Raw genomic sequence first — 14,714 nt, forward strand, 5'->3', positions numbered from 1 at the left:
ATATCTGACGTTTATACAGATCTATGACTTTAAGGGAGCAGGACCTCATTTAAAGCAAAGAAAAAGATTGTGGGTCTTATGCTGTATACCTGTCTAAAACCTGTCTCTACATTAAAAACATTTTTAAAGTTTATTTATTTATTTATTTAGAGAGAGAGAGAGAGAGAAAGGGGATGGAGAGGGAGGATCCCAAGCAGGCTCCATGCTATCACTGCAAAGCCTAACCTGGGGCTCAATCCCATGACCATGAGATCATGACCTGAACGGAGATCAAGAGTTGGATGCTTAACTGACTGAGGTACCCAGGCACCCCATATTAAAAAAAATTTTAATTCCCACCTCTAGATGCTATGTTTCTCTTCTTAACACTAAAGGTTTAAATATTTCGTGATTAGCTGTATTGCCATCTACATCCTATCTTTCCTGTCAAAAACAAAATATCTTCAATAACTGTACATTATGTGGAAGTGAAAGTCCAAACCCTCCTTTCACACTCTTCTCTTCTTCCAGGGGGCTTTTCTTCTTCTTTTCGTACAGCAGGATGGGGTACACTTGTTACATGTTCACATCTTCCCTACCTCCCTGCCTCATATTTCTATTAATCCTCTGGCCCTTCCCTTCATCCAGACCTCTGGAGTTCATTGCTCAGGAAAAAAGACATCTCAAAAGAAAGCACTGATGACGATTTTGGGGAAAGAAAAGGTTTTATGGTACAGATAAAAGATTTGCATGACTAGCAGGTATAGAAAAGAGGAGCTTCCACACTGCCTATACAGCAATCTGTAGGCTAGGAGCAGGGAGTGGGGTGGGAGTGGTGAGGAGGAAGCGTCGAGCATGTCAATGCTCAAGGGCAGTGGAGAGAGGGCATTTGAGCTCATCTCGGAGACATAGCAAACACCTGAGGGGAGATTTGTGGACTCCCTAGCAAGAAGAACCTGGGCCACCATGGTAGAGCCAGGGAGGTAGCAAAACCCAAAAGACAAGATGGCTACATATGTAGAACAGTGTGGCTAAGCGTCCTGCTTTTGGCTCCTTAAAAGCTTTCTAAGAGATGATTTCCATGTTCCCAAGGGTGCTCACACAAAGCATTGCTATGCAATGTGCATCAGCCATATGGAATTCTAGACATCCTGACAAAATTCCTTGCATCCTGTGTTGTGTGGAAAACAATTATTCCCAAGTTTCCAAGATTGTCACATCTGCATCAGGAAGAGCTTCTGTGCTAAAAAAGGACATAAAGGTAGACATGGGATGGCCCTAAAGTGACATGTATGACCAAATATTGTGGCCAGAGGGATTTTACATACCTAAGTTGACAAGGGACCAATAACACCAAGAGGCCCCTCCCACAACTTCCCCCTTTGCTATTATGTAAGCTCCCTAGAATATAAGCAACCCCTGGGGAAAAAGGTAAGGTTAGGGACAAATTGAATGAGATTCAATTTTTCCCATTCTGGGGGCGCCTGGGTGGCTTGGTCGGTTAAGCGTCCGACTTCGGCTCAGGTCATGATCTCACGGTCCGTGAGTTCGAGCCCCGCGTCGGGCTCTGTGCTGACTGCTCAGAGCCTGGAGCCTGTTTCGGATTCTGTGTCTCCCTCTCTCTCTGCCCCTCCCCTGTTCACGCTCTGTCTCTATCTCAAAAATAAATAAAAACGTTAAAAAAAATTTAAATTTTTCCCATTCTGATGGAAAGGGGCTGAACACAGAAGTTAAATTGAGATCTGGGGAAGAATATATTTCTTTCATATCTGAACAGTGGACTGAGATTAATATGTGCTAAACTAGTTTTATCCTAATTCATGGCCCACCTTATTTGGAACCATGGGAAGCTTTTCCCAGTCGCCAGCAATTAATGCTCTTTCCATATTTTCTTCAGATCTCATCATATACTGCTTTATATTCTACGAATTTTTATGGCACTATAGTATCTCAATTTAAGTAGTAAAGCTTTTAAGAGAAAAACATCACATAAATTTTTTGTCCATACTAAAGCAATATAAAGTCTTTATAAAAAGCTATCTTAGTCAAGTAAACAAAATCATCTTACCATCACTTCTTTTGGATTGTGATTTTTCCATAATTGAGATAGGTAGTTGATTGTCTGACTCCAGGAGACATGGAGAGATGCTCAGAGTGGAATTAGAGAAAGAATACTTTTCATATCTGTACCTGTAAAAAAGAATGTTTTCTTCACTATAGACTCATTTAACATCATACTAAAAATATTAAATGTACACTACATGACTTATTATGGAACCTGTTTGAGTTTGCAACTACCCTTGAGTCTGAATCACTAAACCAAACCAGCATTTAACAGCAGATGTCCTGAAGAGATAACCAGAAAGTCTCATTTACAGGTATTACACCATATCTCAACCAGTTAGTGTAGTAAAAGAAAGTAAAAGAATTATTCATAAGGGTTCATTTTAATGTAAAAATAATGACTATAAATCACCTATTCCCCTGGTGAAAAAATATCCAATGTTTGATAAAATCATGACTATCTCCAAGTCAGAGGAAAAGCAATAATTTAAAAACTATGGTATTGCATGCTATATTTAGAGTTGTAAATTTAGTAGAACAACTGCATTGCTGATTCTAGAGAATCAATGATGATGTGTGGGTTTTTTTTTAACTTTTTAAATTCCAGGGGTGCCTGGGTGGTTCAGTCGGTTGAGCATCCAACTTTGGCTCAGGTCATGATCTCGTGGTTCATGAGTTCAAGCCCTGCGTCGGGCTCTGTGCTCACAGCTCAGACCCTGGAGCGTGCTTCAGATTCTGTGTCCCCCTCTCTATCTGCCCCACCCCTGCTTGTGCTCTCTCTTTCAAAAATGAATAAACATAAAAAAATTTAAAAAAGCTTTTAAAATTCAAGTTAGTTAACATCTAGTGTAATATTAGTTACAGGTATACAATATAGTGACTCAACACTTCCATACAATACCTGATGCTTATCATGACAAGTGCACTCCTTAATCCCAATCACCTATTTAACTCATTCCCCTACCCACCTCCTTTCTGGTATCTATCAGTTTGTTCTTAATAGTTAAGAGTCTGTTTCTTGGCCTCTCTCTCTCTCTCCTCTTTTGCTCATCTGTTTTGCTTTTTAAATTCCATGTGAATGAAAGCATGTGGTATTTCTTTCTCTGAGTTATTTCACTTAGGATAATACTCTCTAGCTCCATCCATGTCATTGTAAATGGCAAGATTTCATTCTTTTTTTTATGACTGAAAAATATTCCACCAAAAATATATGTCATATATATTATATAATATTATATAATAATAACATATGGCACTTATTCCTTATCCATCTGTCAACAGACACTTGGGCTGTTTCCTTAATTTGGCTATTATGGATAATGTTGTTATGAACATCAGGGTGCATGTATCCTTTTACATAAGTATTTTTGTATTCTTTGGGTAAATACCTAGTGGTGCAACTGCTGGATCATAAGGTAGTTCTCTTTTTAACTTTTTGAGGAAACTTCATACAGTTTTCCACAGTGGCTGCACTACTTTGCACTGCCACCAACAGTGCAAGAGGGTTCCCCTTTCTTCACATCCTTGCCAACACCTGTTGTTTCTTGGGTTGTTGATTTTAGCCATTGTGACAGGTGTGAGGTGATATCTCACTGTAGTTTTGATTTGCATTTCCCTGATAATAAGTGGTATTAAGCATCTTTTCATAAGACTATTGGTCATCCGGATGTCTTCTTTGGGAAAATGTCTCTTCATGTCTTTTTTATTGGATTTTTAAATTTTTAATTGGATTATTTATTTTGGAGTGTTGAGTTTTATAGGTTCTTTAGAGATTTTAGGTACTAACCCTTTATCAGATATGCCATTTGCAAATATCTTTTTCCATCCTATAGGCTGCCTTTTAATTTTGTTGATTGGTTCCTTCACTGTGCAGAAGCTTTTTATTTTGCTGAAATATCAATAGTTTATTTTTACTTTTGTTTCCCTTGCTTCAAGAGACATATCTAGAAACAAGTTGGTACTTTTTAAAAAATGTCTATTTATTTTTGAGAGAGAGAGAGAGAGCAGGGGAGGGGCATAGAGAGAAGGAGTCACAGAATCTGAAGCAGGCTACAGGCTTTGAGCTGTCAGCGCAGACCCCGATTCAGGGCTTGAACTCAGGAGAGGTGAGACAATGACCTGAGCCAAAGTCGGATGCTTACCCGACTGAGCCACCCAGGTGTCCCAGAACTTGGTACTTCTGATACCAAATTGTTTACTGCTTGGGTTCTCCTCTAGGATTTTTCTGGTTTAAGGTCTCACATTTAGGTTTTTAATCCATTTTGACTTTTGGGTATGGTGTGAGAAAGTGGTCTGGTTTCTTTCTTTTGCATATTGCTGTACAGTTTTCCCAACACCATTTATTGAAGAGACTTTTTTTCCCATTGGATATTCTTTCCTTCTTTGTCAAAGATTGGTTGACCATATAGTTGTGGGTTCATTTATGGGTTTTCTATTCTGCTTCATTGACCTATGTGTCTGTTTTTGTGCTAGTTCCATACTGTCATAATTGCTACAGCTTTGTAATATAACATGAAGCCCAGAACTGTGATTCCTCCAGCTTTGCTTTGCTTTTTCAAGATGGTTTTCGATATTTGGAGTCTTTTGTGGTTCCACACAAATTTTAGGATTCTTTGTTCTAGATCTGTGAAAACTGCTGTTGGTATTTTGATAAAGATTGCATTAAATCTGCAGATTGTTTTGGGTAATATAGACATTCCAATCGATGAGCATGGAATGTCTATTTCTTTGTGTCATCTTCAATTTCTTTCCTGAGTTTTATAGTTTTTAGAGTACAGATCTCTTTGTTTAGGTTTATTCCTAGGTATCTTATTGGGTTTGATGTAGTTGTAAATGGGACTGATTCCTTAATTTCTCTTTCCGTTGCTTCTTCATTGGTGTATAGAAATGCAAAATATTTCTGTACATTGATTTTGTCTCCTGTGACTTTGGTGAATTTATCAGTTCTCACAGGTTTTTTTTTTTTTTGGGGGAGTCTTTCAGATTTTCTATATAGAGTATCATGTCACCAGCAGATAGTGAAAATTTGACTTCTTCCCTGCTGATTTGGATACCTTTTCTTTTTGTTGTCTGATTGCTGTGGCTAGGAGTTCCAGTATCATATTGAATAAAACTGGTGACAGAGGACATTCCTGTTTTGTTCCTGACCATAGAGGAAAAGCTCTCAGTTTTTTTCCCATTGAGGATATTAGCTGTGGGTTTTTCACATATGGCCTTTATTACGTTGAGGTTTGTTCCCTCCAAATCTACTTTGTTGAAAAAAAATTTTTATGAATAGATTTGTACTTTTTCAAATGCTTTTTTTGCATCTATTGTAATAATCATATGGCTCTTATCCTTCCTTTTATTAATGTGGTATATCACATTTATTGATTTATGAATATTGATTTATGAATATTGAACCACCTTTGACCCTACTTCATCGTGGTGAATGATTTTTTTAATGTATTGTTGGATTTGGTTTGCTAGTATTTTCTTGAGAACTTTTGTATCTATGTACATGAGGTATTGGCCTATAGTTCTCTTTATTAGTGGACTCTTTATCTGGTTTTGGTATCAGGGTAATGTTGGTCTCATAGAGTGAATTTGGAAGTTTCCCTTCCTTTTCTGTTTTTTGGAATAGTTTGAGAAGAATAGATATTAGCTCTTCTTTAAATGTTTGGTAGAACTCCCCTGTGAAGGCATCTGGACTTTTGTTTTGGGAGAGGTTTTTGATTACTGATTCAATATCTTTGCTGATTATAGGTCTATTCAAGTTTTCTATTTCTTCCGGTTTCAGTTTTGGTAGTTTATATGTTTCTAGGAATTTATCCATTTCTTCTAGGTTGTCCAATTTGTTGGCATATAGTTTTTATAATATTCTCTTATAATTGTTTATATTTCTCTGGTGTTATTTGTTATTTATCCTCTCGCATTTGTGATTATTTATTTGGGATCTTTCTCTTTTCTTTTTGATAAGTCTGGCTAAAGGTTTATCAATTTTATTAATATTTTCAAAGAAACAGTTCCTGTTTTAATTGATCTGGTTCTATTGTTTGTTGTTTTGTTTTTTGTTTTTTTGTTTTTTTGCTTTTTTTTTTCTTTAGTTTCTGTATCATTTATTTCTGCTCTAATATTTACTTCCCTCCTTCTGATGGCTTTAGATTTCATTTGTTGTTCTTTTTTTCTAGCTTTAGGTATAAGGTTAGGTTGTTGAGATTTTTCTTGCTTCTTGAAGTAGGTCTGTATCACTATATACTTCCCTCTTAGAATAGCTTTTGCTGTGGGGTGCCTGGGTGGCTTAGTCGGTTAAGCATCTGACTTTGGCTCATGGCATGATTTCACATGTCATGATCTCACAGTTCATGAGTTTGAGTCCAGCTTCGGGTTCTGTGCAGACAGCTCAGAGCCTAGAGCCTGCTTCAGATTCTGTGTCTCCCTCACTCTCTGCTCCTTCCCCACTTGCACTCTGTTTCTCTCTCAAATATAAACAAACATTAAAAAATTAAAAAAAAATGTTTTGCTGCATCCAAACGTTTTGGACCGTCATGTTTTCATTTTCATTTTTTTCCATGTATTTTTATTTCTTTTTTAGTTTCCTGGTTGACTCATTCATTGTTTACTAGCATGCCATTTAACCTTCATCTATTTGTGGTCTTTTCAAATTTTCTCTAGTGGTTGGCTTTTACTTTCATAGTGTTATGGTCAGAAAAGGTGCATGGTATGATTTTAATCCTTTGTACTTGTTGAGATCTGACTTGTGACCTAATATGAGATCTATTCTGGAGAATGTACCAAGTACACTTGAAAATAATGTGTATTCTGCTCTTTTAGGATGAGATGTTCTAAATATATCTAAGTCCATCTGGTTCAGCGTGCCATTCAAAGCCATTTTTTCCTTGTTGATTTTCTGCTTAGATGATCTGCCCATTGATGTAAGTGGGGTGTTAAAGTTCCTTACTCTTATTGTATTATTATCAATTAGTTCCTTTATTTTTGTTATTATTTATTTTATATATTTGGGTGCTCCAATATTGGTTGCATAAATACTTAACAATTGTTAGATCTTGTTGGATTGTCACCTTTATTATGAGACAGTGCCCTTCTTTGTGTCTTGTTACAGTCTTTGTTTTAAAGTCCAGTTTGTCGGATATAAGTATTCCTACTCTGGCTTTTGACTTGTATGTCAAATCCATTTGCATGTTAAATGTTTCTCCATTCCCTCACTTTCAATCTGCAGGTGTCTTTAGGTCTAAAATGAGTCTCTTGTAGGCAGCACACAGATAGGTCTTGTGTTTTTTTTTTTTTGGTTTTTTTTTTTTTTTATACATTCTGACACCCTATGTCTTTTATTGGTTAGTCCATTTATATTCAGAGTAATTATTGATAGATATGTATTTACTGCCATTTTATTATTTGTTTTGTCATTGTTTCTGCAGATTTTTCTGATCTTGTCTTTGTCACATTTGGTCTCTCCTTTGCATTCAAGGAGTACCCTTTAATATTTCTTGCAGGGCTGGTTTAGTGGTCACAAACTCCTTTAGTTTTCGTTTGTGTGGGAAACTCTTTATCTCTCCTTCTATTCTGAATGATAACCTTGCTGAACAGAGTATTCTTGGTTGCAGTCTTCCCCATTCCAGCACTTTGAATATATCATGCTGCTCCCTTCTAGCTTGCCAAGTTTCTGTTGAGAAATTTGCAACTAGCCTTACGGGGTCTTCCTGTATAAGTTAAGGACTTATTTTGACTTTCTGCTTTTAGTTTCTTTATCACTGTATTTTGCAAATTTAATTACAATATGTCTGATTTTTGGCCTGCTTTTGTTGATTTTGTTGGGAGTTCTCTGTGCCTCCTGGATCTGGATGTCTGTTTCTTTCCCTAGATTTCAGCTATTATTTTCCTCAAATTTTCTGCACCCTTTTCTCTCTCTTCTTCTAGGACTCCTACAATATGAATGTTTTTACATTTGATGGAGATACTGAGTTCCCTATATCTATTCTCGTGTTCCATAATTCTTTCTCTCTTTTGTTTAGTCTCATTATTTTCCATTATTTTGCTTTCTAGGTCACTAATTCATTCCTCGGCTTCTTCCAGAATGCTGATTATTTCATCAAGCATGTTTCCAATCTTGTTTATCGCACTCTTCATTTTTGATTCTTTTTCAACTCTGTTATCTCTGTAGTAAGGGTCTCACTGATTTCTTCTACTGTCATTCTCTATCAGGTGTGTTACTTAAAACTGTTTCACCTAGATCTCTGGCTATGGCCTTATCTTGTGCTCTCATTTGGGATAAATTCCTCCATCTTTGCATTTTGCCTAAGTCTCTGCCTTCTTCTCTGTGTTAGAAAAGCCAACTATGTCTCCTATGCCTGAAAGTAATGACTTTATGAAGAGGTCATGAAGTGTCCAGGGCCTGGTGCTTCAGGGGGTGTCTCAGGTATGTGCTGCATGCGCTTTGCTGTTTTGTTTTAGCTGATCTATCCTTCAGGCCGGTTGTCCTCAGAGGCTTTTGTTGTCTGCTGCGGGCAGTGTTTGCTCCCTGGCCTGAATGTGGTGAGTTTTAATTAGATGTGCTTGGTTTGGTCATGAAATGAGACATGATACCACTTCCACCAGAGCCAAGGCCCTGGAGAACTCTGGTTGGGAGACATGGTATGGGCAGAGGTTTATGCTCATCTTCAGAGGATGGAGCCTGCTGCACTGGAACTGATGGAAGCTTGACAGAGAAGAGCAGTCCTGCCAGAGCACAGGGGTGTGGGGCTTGGTATAAGCAAGTTAGGAAGTTAGTGTTGGTGCTGTGCTGCTTCCAGCAGATGGCTCTGTGCTTATGCTGAGGAACAGTGGGGAAGGGGAATGGTACCAGCTCCTTTGTTCCAAGAGGCATCTCTGTGAATGCGGTCTCGCTGGAATATGCTTCAAGATGACCAAGAAGAGCAAATAATCTCACCCCTGTGTGCTTCAGGTACTCTTCAGATTGCTGTCTCCATGCTGTATGCCCCTGGCTTGTTTGTCTGCCTTATCTCTAGGACCAGCACAGTGCCCTCTGGGCTCTATCCACCAGGTCTGCTGACATTTAAACTCTAAACTTTATGCCCTGCTGGTTGCAAGAACACATGAAATTCAACCCCTCTTGTTTTCCAAGTCAGTAACTTTAGAGAAACTTTCTCCTTGTGCATTCCCCTGTGTGCTCTTCTCTCTCGTGCCCTTCTCTGTGACCACAGCACCCTCCCTTCTGCAGCACCTGTGACCTATTTCTCCCCTATACCAAATCTGCATTTCCTACCTTCTTCGATGTGGCCTCTTCTCTCCCGTTAGCTGTGGAGTTTGTTCTGTCAGTCTTCAAGTTGGTTTCTGGGGTATTTAGGAGGATTTGATAGTAGCTGTGTTCATGGGATGAGGTGAGCCTAGGGTCTGCCTATTTTGCTGCCATATTCCTCTCCCCTGATATAAGGGGATTTTGAACTGTTTATCTGGATGGTATCACTTTTCTCTAGAGTTTATTGTTAGGGCTCAAAGTTATTTCTAATGCCATTCTTTCCTCTGATGTATGGTTACAATGGCAGCTGGATTGAAGAGCCAAGGCTGAATGGAAACACTGTGATAATTCTATCTTCAGTTCCCCAGCCATGCTCCCTCTCAAATTATCCTTCATGAGACAATTTCTCTGTCCACTGCACTCTCCAAAAAGAGGTACCTGATAAAAGGACATCACAACATTATCTTTTTCTCAACGTCATCATGGTTCTCTTTTTGTTCAGGTACCATATGACTAAAGACTAGGAATCAGAGTAATGTATTTATAATATTAGTAATAACAACCTACTCAGCCATGTAAGTAAAACATGTATTGAGGTATTAAAATATATAGACTGATAGATGGGTCACCTTATATCAGTTTTGCATAATCTATACCTCGCTAGGTCCATGAACCTTACAGAAAAAGTAACAACATTTTTGTATGTATGTTAGTATTTAAGGAAAGAAGTTCAGAGTTGTTACTTTTATCATATGGTTCTCTGGGCAAAATAGTTTAAAAACCACTTAATGAGGATAACTATTTGTCAATTCTCAGCTACCCAAGAGAACATTCAGCATTAAAATAATGATAAATATAATTTTCTTTCTTTAATAATTGCAGAGGTACCATGGGCTGTTATAGTGCCTTAGAGCTCTTAAAATTAATGTCAATCATGATTATGTAGAATTTTTAAAATTTTAAATTAGAGAGAGAGGGAAGATGGTGGCATAGGAGGACGCTGGGCCCACGGAAGAGGGTAGAAAGGGCGGCCAGGCGATGCGCGCTCCACAGACTGGTGGGAGGGAGCCGGGGCGGAGGGGCGGCTCGCTGGTCAAGCAGAGCCCCCTAGTCTGGCTGGCAAAAGCGGAGGGGCCTGACAGACTGTGTTCTGACAGCAAGCGCGACTTAGCGTCTGGGAGGTCATAAGTTAACAGCTCTGCTCCGAAAGCGGGAAGGCTGGAGGACAAAGGGAGGGAGAGCTGCTGAGCCCCCGGACGACAGAGCTCAGTTTGGTGGGGAACAAAGGCGCTCCCCAGCGCCATCTACCCCGCCCATCCCCCAGCCAAAATCCCAAAGGGAACCAGTTCCTGCCAGGGAACTTGCTCCCTCCACGCAAATACCCAACTCTGTGCTCCTGCGGAGCCAAACCTCCGACAGCGGATCTGACTCCCTCGCTGCCACAGGGCCCCTCCTGAAGTGGATCACCTAAGGAGAAGTGAGCTAAGCCTGCACCTCCTGCCCCCGTGCACCTTGCCTACCCACCCCAGTTAATACACCAGATCCCCAGCACCACAAGCCTGGCAGTGTGCAAGTAGCTCAGACGGGCCACGCCACCCCACAGTGAATCCCGCCCCTAGGAGAGGGGAAGAGAAGGCACACACCAGTCTGACTGTGGCCCCAGCAGTGGGCTGGGGACAGACATCAGGTCGGACTGCGGCCCCGCCCACCAACTCCAGTTATACACCACAGCACAGGGGAAGTGCCCTGCAGGACCTCACCACTCCAGGGACTATCCAAAATGACCAAACAGAAGAATTCCCCTCAGAAGAATATCCAGGAAATAACAACAGCTAATGAACTGATCAAAAAGGATTTAAATAATATAACAGAAAGTGAATTTAGAATAATAGTCATAAAATTAATCTCTGGGCTTGAAAACAGTATAGAGGACAGCAGAGAATTTCTTGCCACAGAGATCAAGGGACTAAGGAACAGTCACGAGGAGATGAAAAGCGCTTTAAACAAAATGCAAAACAAAATGGAAACGACGACAGCTCGGCTTGAAGAGGCAGAGGAGAGAATAGGTGAACTAGAAGATAAAGTTATGGAAAAAGAGGAAGCTGAGAGAAAGAGAGATAAAAAAAATCCAGGAGTATGAGGGGAAAATTAGAGAACTAAGTGATACACTAAAAAGAAATAATATACACATAATTGGTATCCCAGAGGAGGAAGAGAGAGGGAAAGGTGCTGAAGGGGTACTTGAAGAAATTATAGCTGAGAACTTCCCTGAACTGGGGAAGGAAAAAGGCACTGAAATCCAAGAGGCACAGAGAACTCCCTTCAGACGTAACTTGAATCGATCTTCTGCACGACATATCATAGTGAAACTGGCAAAATACAAGGATAAAGAGAAAATTCTGAAAGCAGCAAGGGATAAACGTGCCCTCACATATAAAGGGAGACCTATAAGACTCGTGACTGATCTCTCTTTTGAAACTTGGCAGGCCAGAAAGGATTGGCACGAGATCTTCAGTGTGCTAAACAGAAAAAATATGCAGCCGAGAATCCCTTATTCAGCAAGTCTGTCATTTAGAATAGAAGGAGAGATAAAGGTCTTCTCAAACAAACAAAAACTGAAGGAATTTGTCACCACGAAACCAGCCCTACAAGAGATCCTAAGGGGGATCCTGTGAGACAAAGTACCAGAGACATCACTACAAGCATAAAACATACAAACATCACAATGACTCTAAACCCGTATCTTTCTATAATAACACTGAATGTAAATGGATTAAATGCGCCAACCAAAAGACATAGGGTATCAGAATGGATAAAAAAACAAGACCCATCTATTTGCTGTCTACAAGAGACTCATTTTAGATCTGAGGACACCTTTAGATTGAGAGTGAGGGGATGGAGAACTATTTATCATGCTACTGGAAGCCAAAAGAAAGCTGGAGTAGCCATACTTATATCAGACAAACTAGACTTTAAATTAAAGGCTGTAACAAGAGATGAAGAAGGGCATTATATAATAATTACAGGGTCTATCCATTAGGAAGAGCTAACAATTATAAATGTCTATGCGCCGAATACCGGAGCCCCCAAATATATAAAACAATTACTCATAAACATAAGCGACCTTACTGATAAGAATGTGGTAATTGCAGGGGACTTTAACACCCCACTTACAGAAATGGATAGATCATCTAGACACATGGTCAATAAAGAAACAAGGGCCCTGAATGATACATTGGATCAGATGGACTTGACAGATATATTTAGAACTCTGAATCCCAAAGCAACAGAATATACTTTCTTCTCGAGTGCACATGGAACATTCTCCAAGATGGATCATATACTGGGTCACAAAACAGCCCTTCATAAGTATACAAGAATTGACATTATACCATGCATACTTTCAGACCACAATGCTATGAAGCTTGAAATCAACCACAGGAAAAAGTCTGGAAAACCTCCAAAAGCATGGAGGCAAAGAACACCCTACTAACGAATGAGTGGGTCAACCAGGCAATTAGAGAAGAAATTAAAAAATATATGGAAACAAACGAAAATGAAAATACAACAATCCAAACGCTTTGGGACGCAGCGAAGGCAGTCCTGAGAGGAAAATACATTGCAATCCAGGCCTATCTCAAGAAACAAGAAAAATCCCAAATACAAAATCTAACAGCACACCTAAAGGAAATAGAAGCAGAACAGCAAAGGCAGCCTAAACCCAGCAGAAGAAGAGAAATAATAAAGATCAGAGCAGAAATAAACAATATAGAATCTAAAAAAACTGTAGAGCAGATCAACGAAACCAAGAGTTGGTTTTTTGAAAAAATAAACAAAATTGACAAACCTCTAGCCAGGCTTCTCAAAAAGAAAAGGGAGATGACCCAAACAGATAAAATCATGAATGAAAATGGAATTATTACAACCAATCCCTCAGAGATACAAGCAATTATCAGGGAATACTATGAAAAATTATATGCCAACAAATTGGACAACCTGGAAGAAATGGACAAATTCCTAAACACCCACACCTTCCAAAACTCAATCAGGAGGAAATAGAAAGCTTGAACAGACCCATAACCAGCGAAGAAATTGAATCGGTTATCAAAAATCTCCCAACAAATAAGAGTCCAGGACCAGATGGCTTCCCAGGGGAGTTCTACCAGACGTTTAAAGCAGAGATAATACCTATACTTCTCAAGCTATTCCAAGAAATAGAAAGGGAAGGAAAACTTCCAGACTCATTCTATGAAGCCAGTATTACTTTGATTCCTAAACCAGACAGAGACCCAGTAAAAAGAGAACTACAGGCCAATATCCCTGATGAATATGGATGCAAAAATTCTCAATAAGATACTAGCAAATCGAATTCAACGGCATATAAAAAGAATTATTCACCATGATCAAGTGGGATTCATTCCTGGGATGCAGGGCTGGTTCAACATTCGCAAATCGATCAACGTGATACATCACATTAACAAAAAAAAAGAGAAGAACCATATGATCCTGTCAATCGATGCAGAAAAGGCCTTTGACAAAATCCAGCACCCTTTCTTAATAAAAACCCTTGAGAAAGTCGGGATAGAAGGAACATACTTAAAGATCATAAAGGCCATTTATGAAAAGCCCACAGCTAACATCATCCTCAACGGGGAAAAACTGAGAGCTTTTTCCCTGAGATCAGGAACACGACAGGAATGCCCACTCTCACTGCTGTTGTTTAACATAGTGCTGGAAGTTCTAGCATCAGCAATCAGACAACAAAAGGAAATCAAAGGCAACAAAATTGGCAAAGATGAAGTCAAGCTTTCGCTTTTTGCAGATGACATGATATTATACATGGAAAATCCGATAGACTCCACCAAAAGTCTGCTAGAACTGATACATGAATTCAGCAAAGTTGCAGGATACAAAATCAATGTACAGAAATCAGTTGCATTCTTATACACTAACAATGAAGCAACAGAAAGACAAATGAAGAAACTGATCCCATTCACAATTGCACCAAGAAGCATAAAATACCTAGCAATAAATCTAACCAAAGATGTACAAGATCTGTATGCTGAAAACTATAGAAAGCTTATGCAGGTAATTGAAGAAGATTTAAAGAAATGGAAAGACATTCCCTGCTCATGGATTGGAAGAATAAATATTGTCAAAATGTCAATACTACCCAAAGCTATCTACACATTCAATGCAATCCCAATCAAAATTGCACCAGCATTCTTCTTGAAACTAGAACAAGCAATCCTAAAATTCATATGGAACCACAAAAGGCCCCGAATAGCCAAAGTAATTTTGAAGAAGAAGACCAAAGCAGGAGGCATCACAATCCCAGACTTTAGCCTCTACTACAAAGCTGTCATCATCAAGACAGCATGGTATTGGCACAAAAACAGACACCTAGACCAATGGAATAGAATAGAAACCCCAGAAC

At 39.2% G+C, this 14,714-nt stretch overlaps 1 protein-coding gene across 5 annotated transcripts in view; it reads right to left on the reverse strand.

Annotated features, from left to right (window-relative positions):
• Positions 1–14,714, reverse strand: part of SLCO1C1 (solute carrier organic anion transporter family member 1C1) — a 74,706-nt gene that overhangs the window by 32,651 nt on the left and 27,341 nt on the right. For all 5 annotated transcript variants that reach the window (XM_019452143.2, XM_019452145.2, XM_019452144.2 and 2 more), the window contains one exon: positions 2,048–2,169. In XM_019452143.2, the coding sequence (XP_019307688.1) occupies positions 2,048–2,169 (122 nt within the window). The remainder of the gene's footprint in view (positions 1–2,047; positions 2,170–14,714) is intronic.

Source organism: Panthera pardus, unplaced genomic scaffold (genome assembly GCF_024362965.1).
Source record: "Panthera pardus isolate Hobbes unplaced genomic scaffold, ASM2436296v1 HiC_scaffold_6, whole genome shotgun sequence".
Taxonomy (NCBI): domain Eukaryota; kingdom Metazoa; phylum Chordata; class Mammalia; order Carnivora; family Felidae; genus Panthera; species Panthera pardus.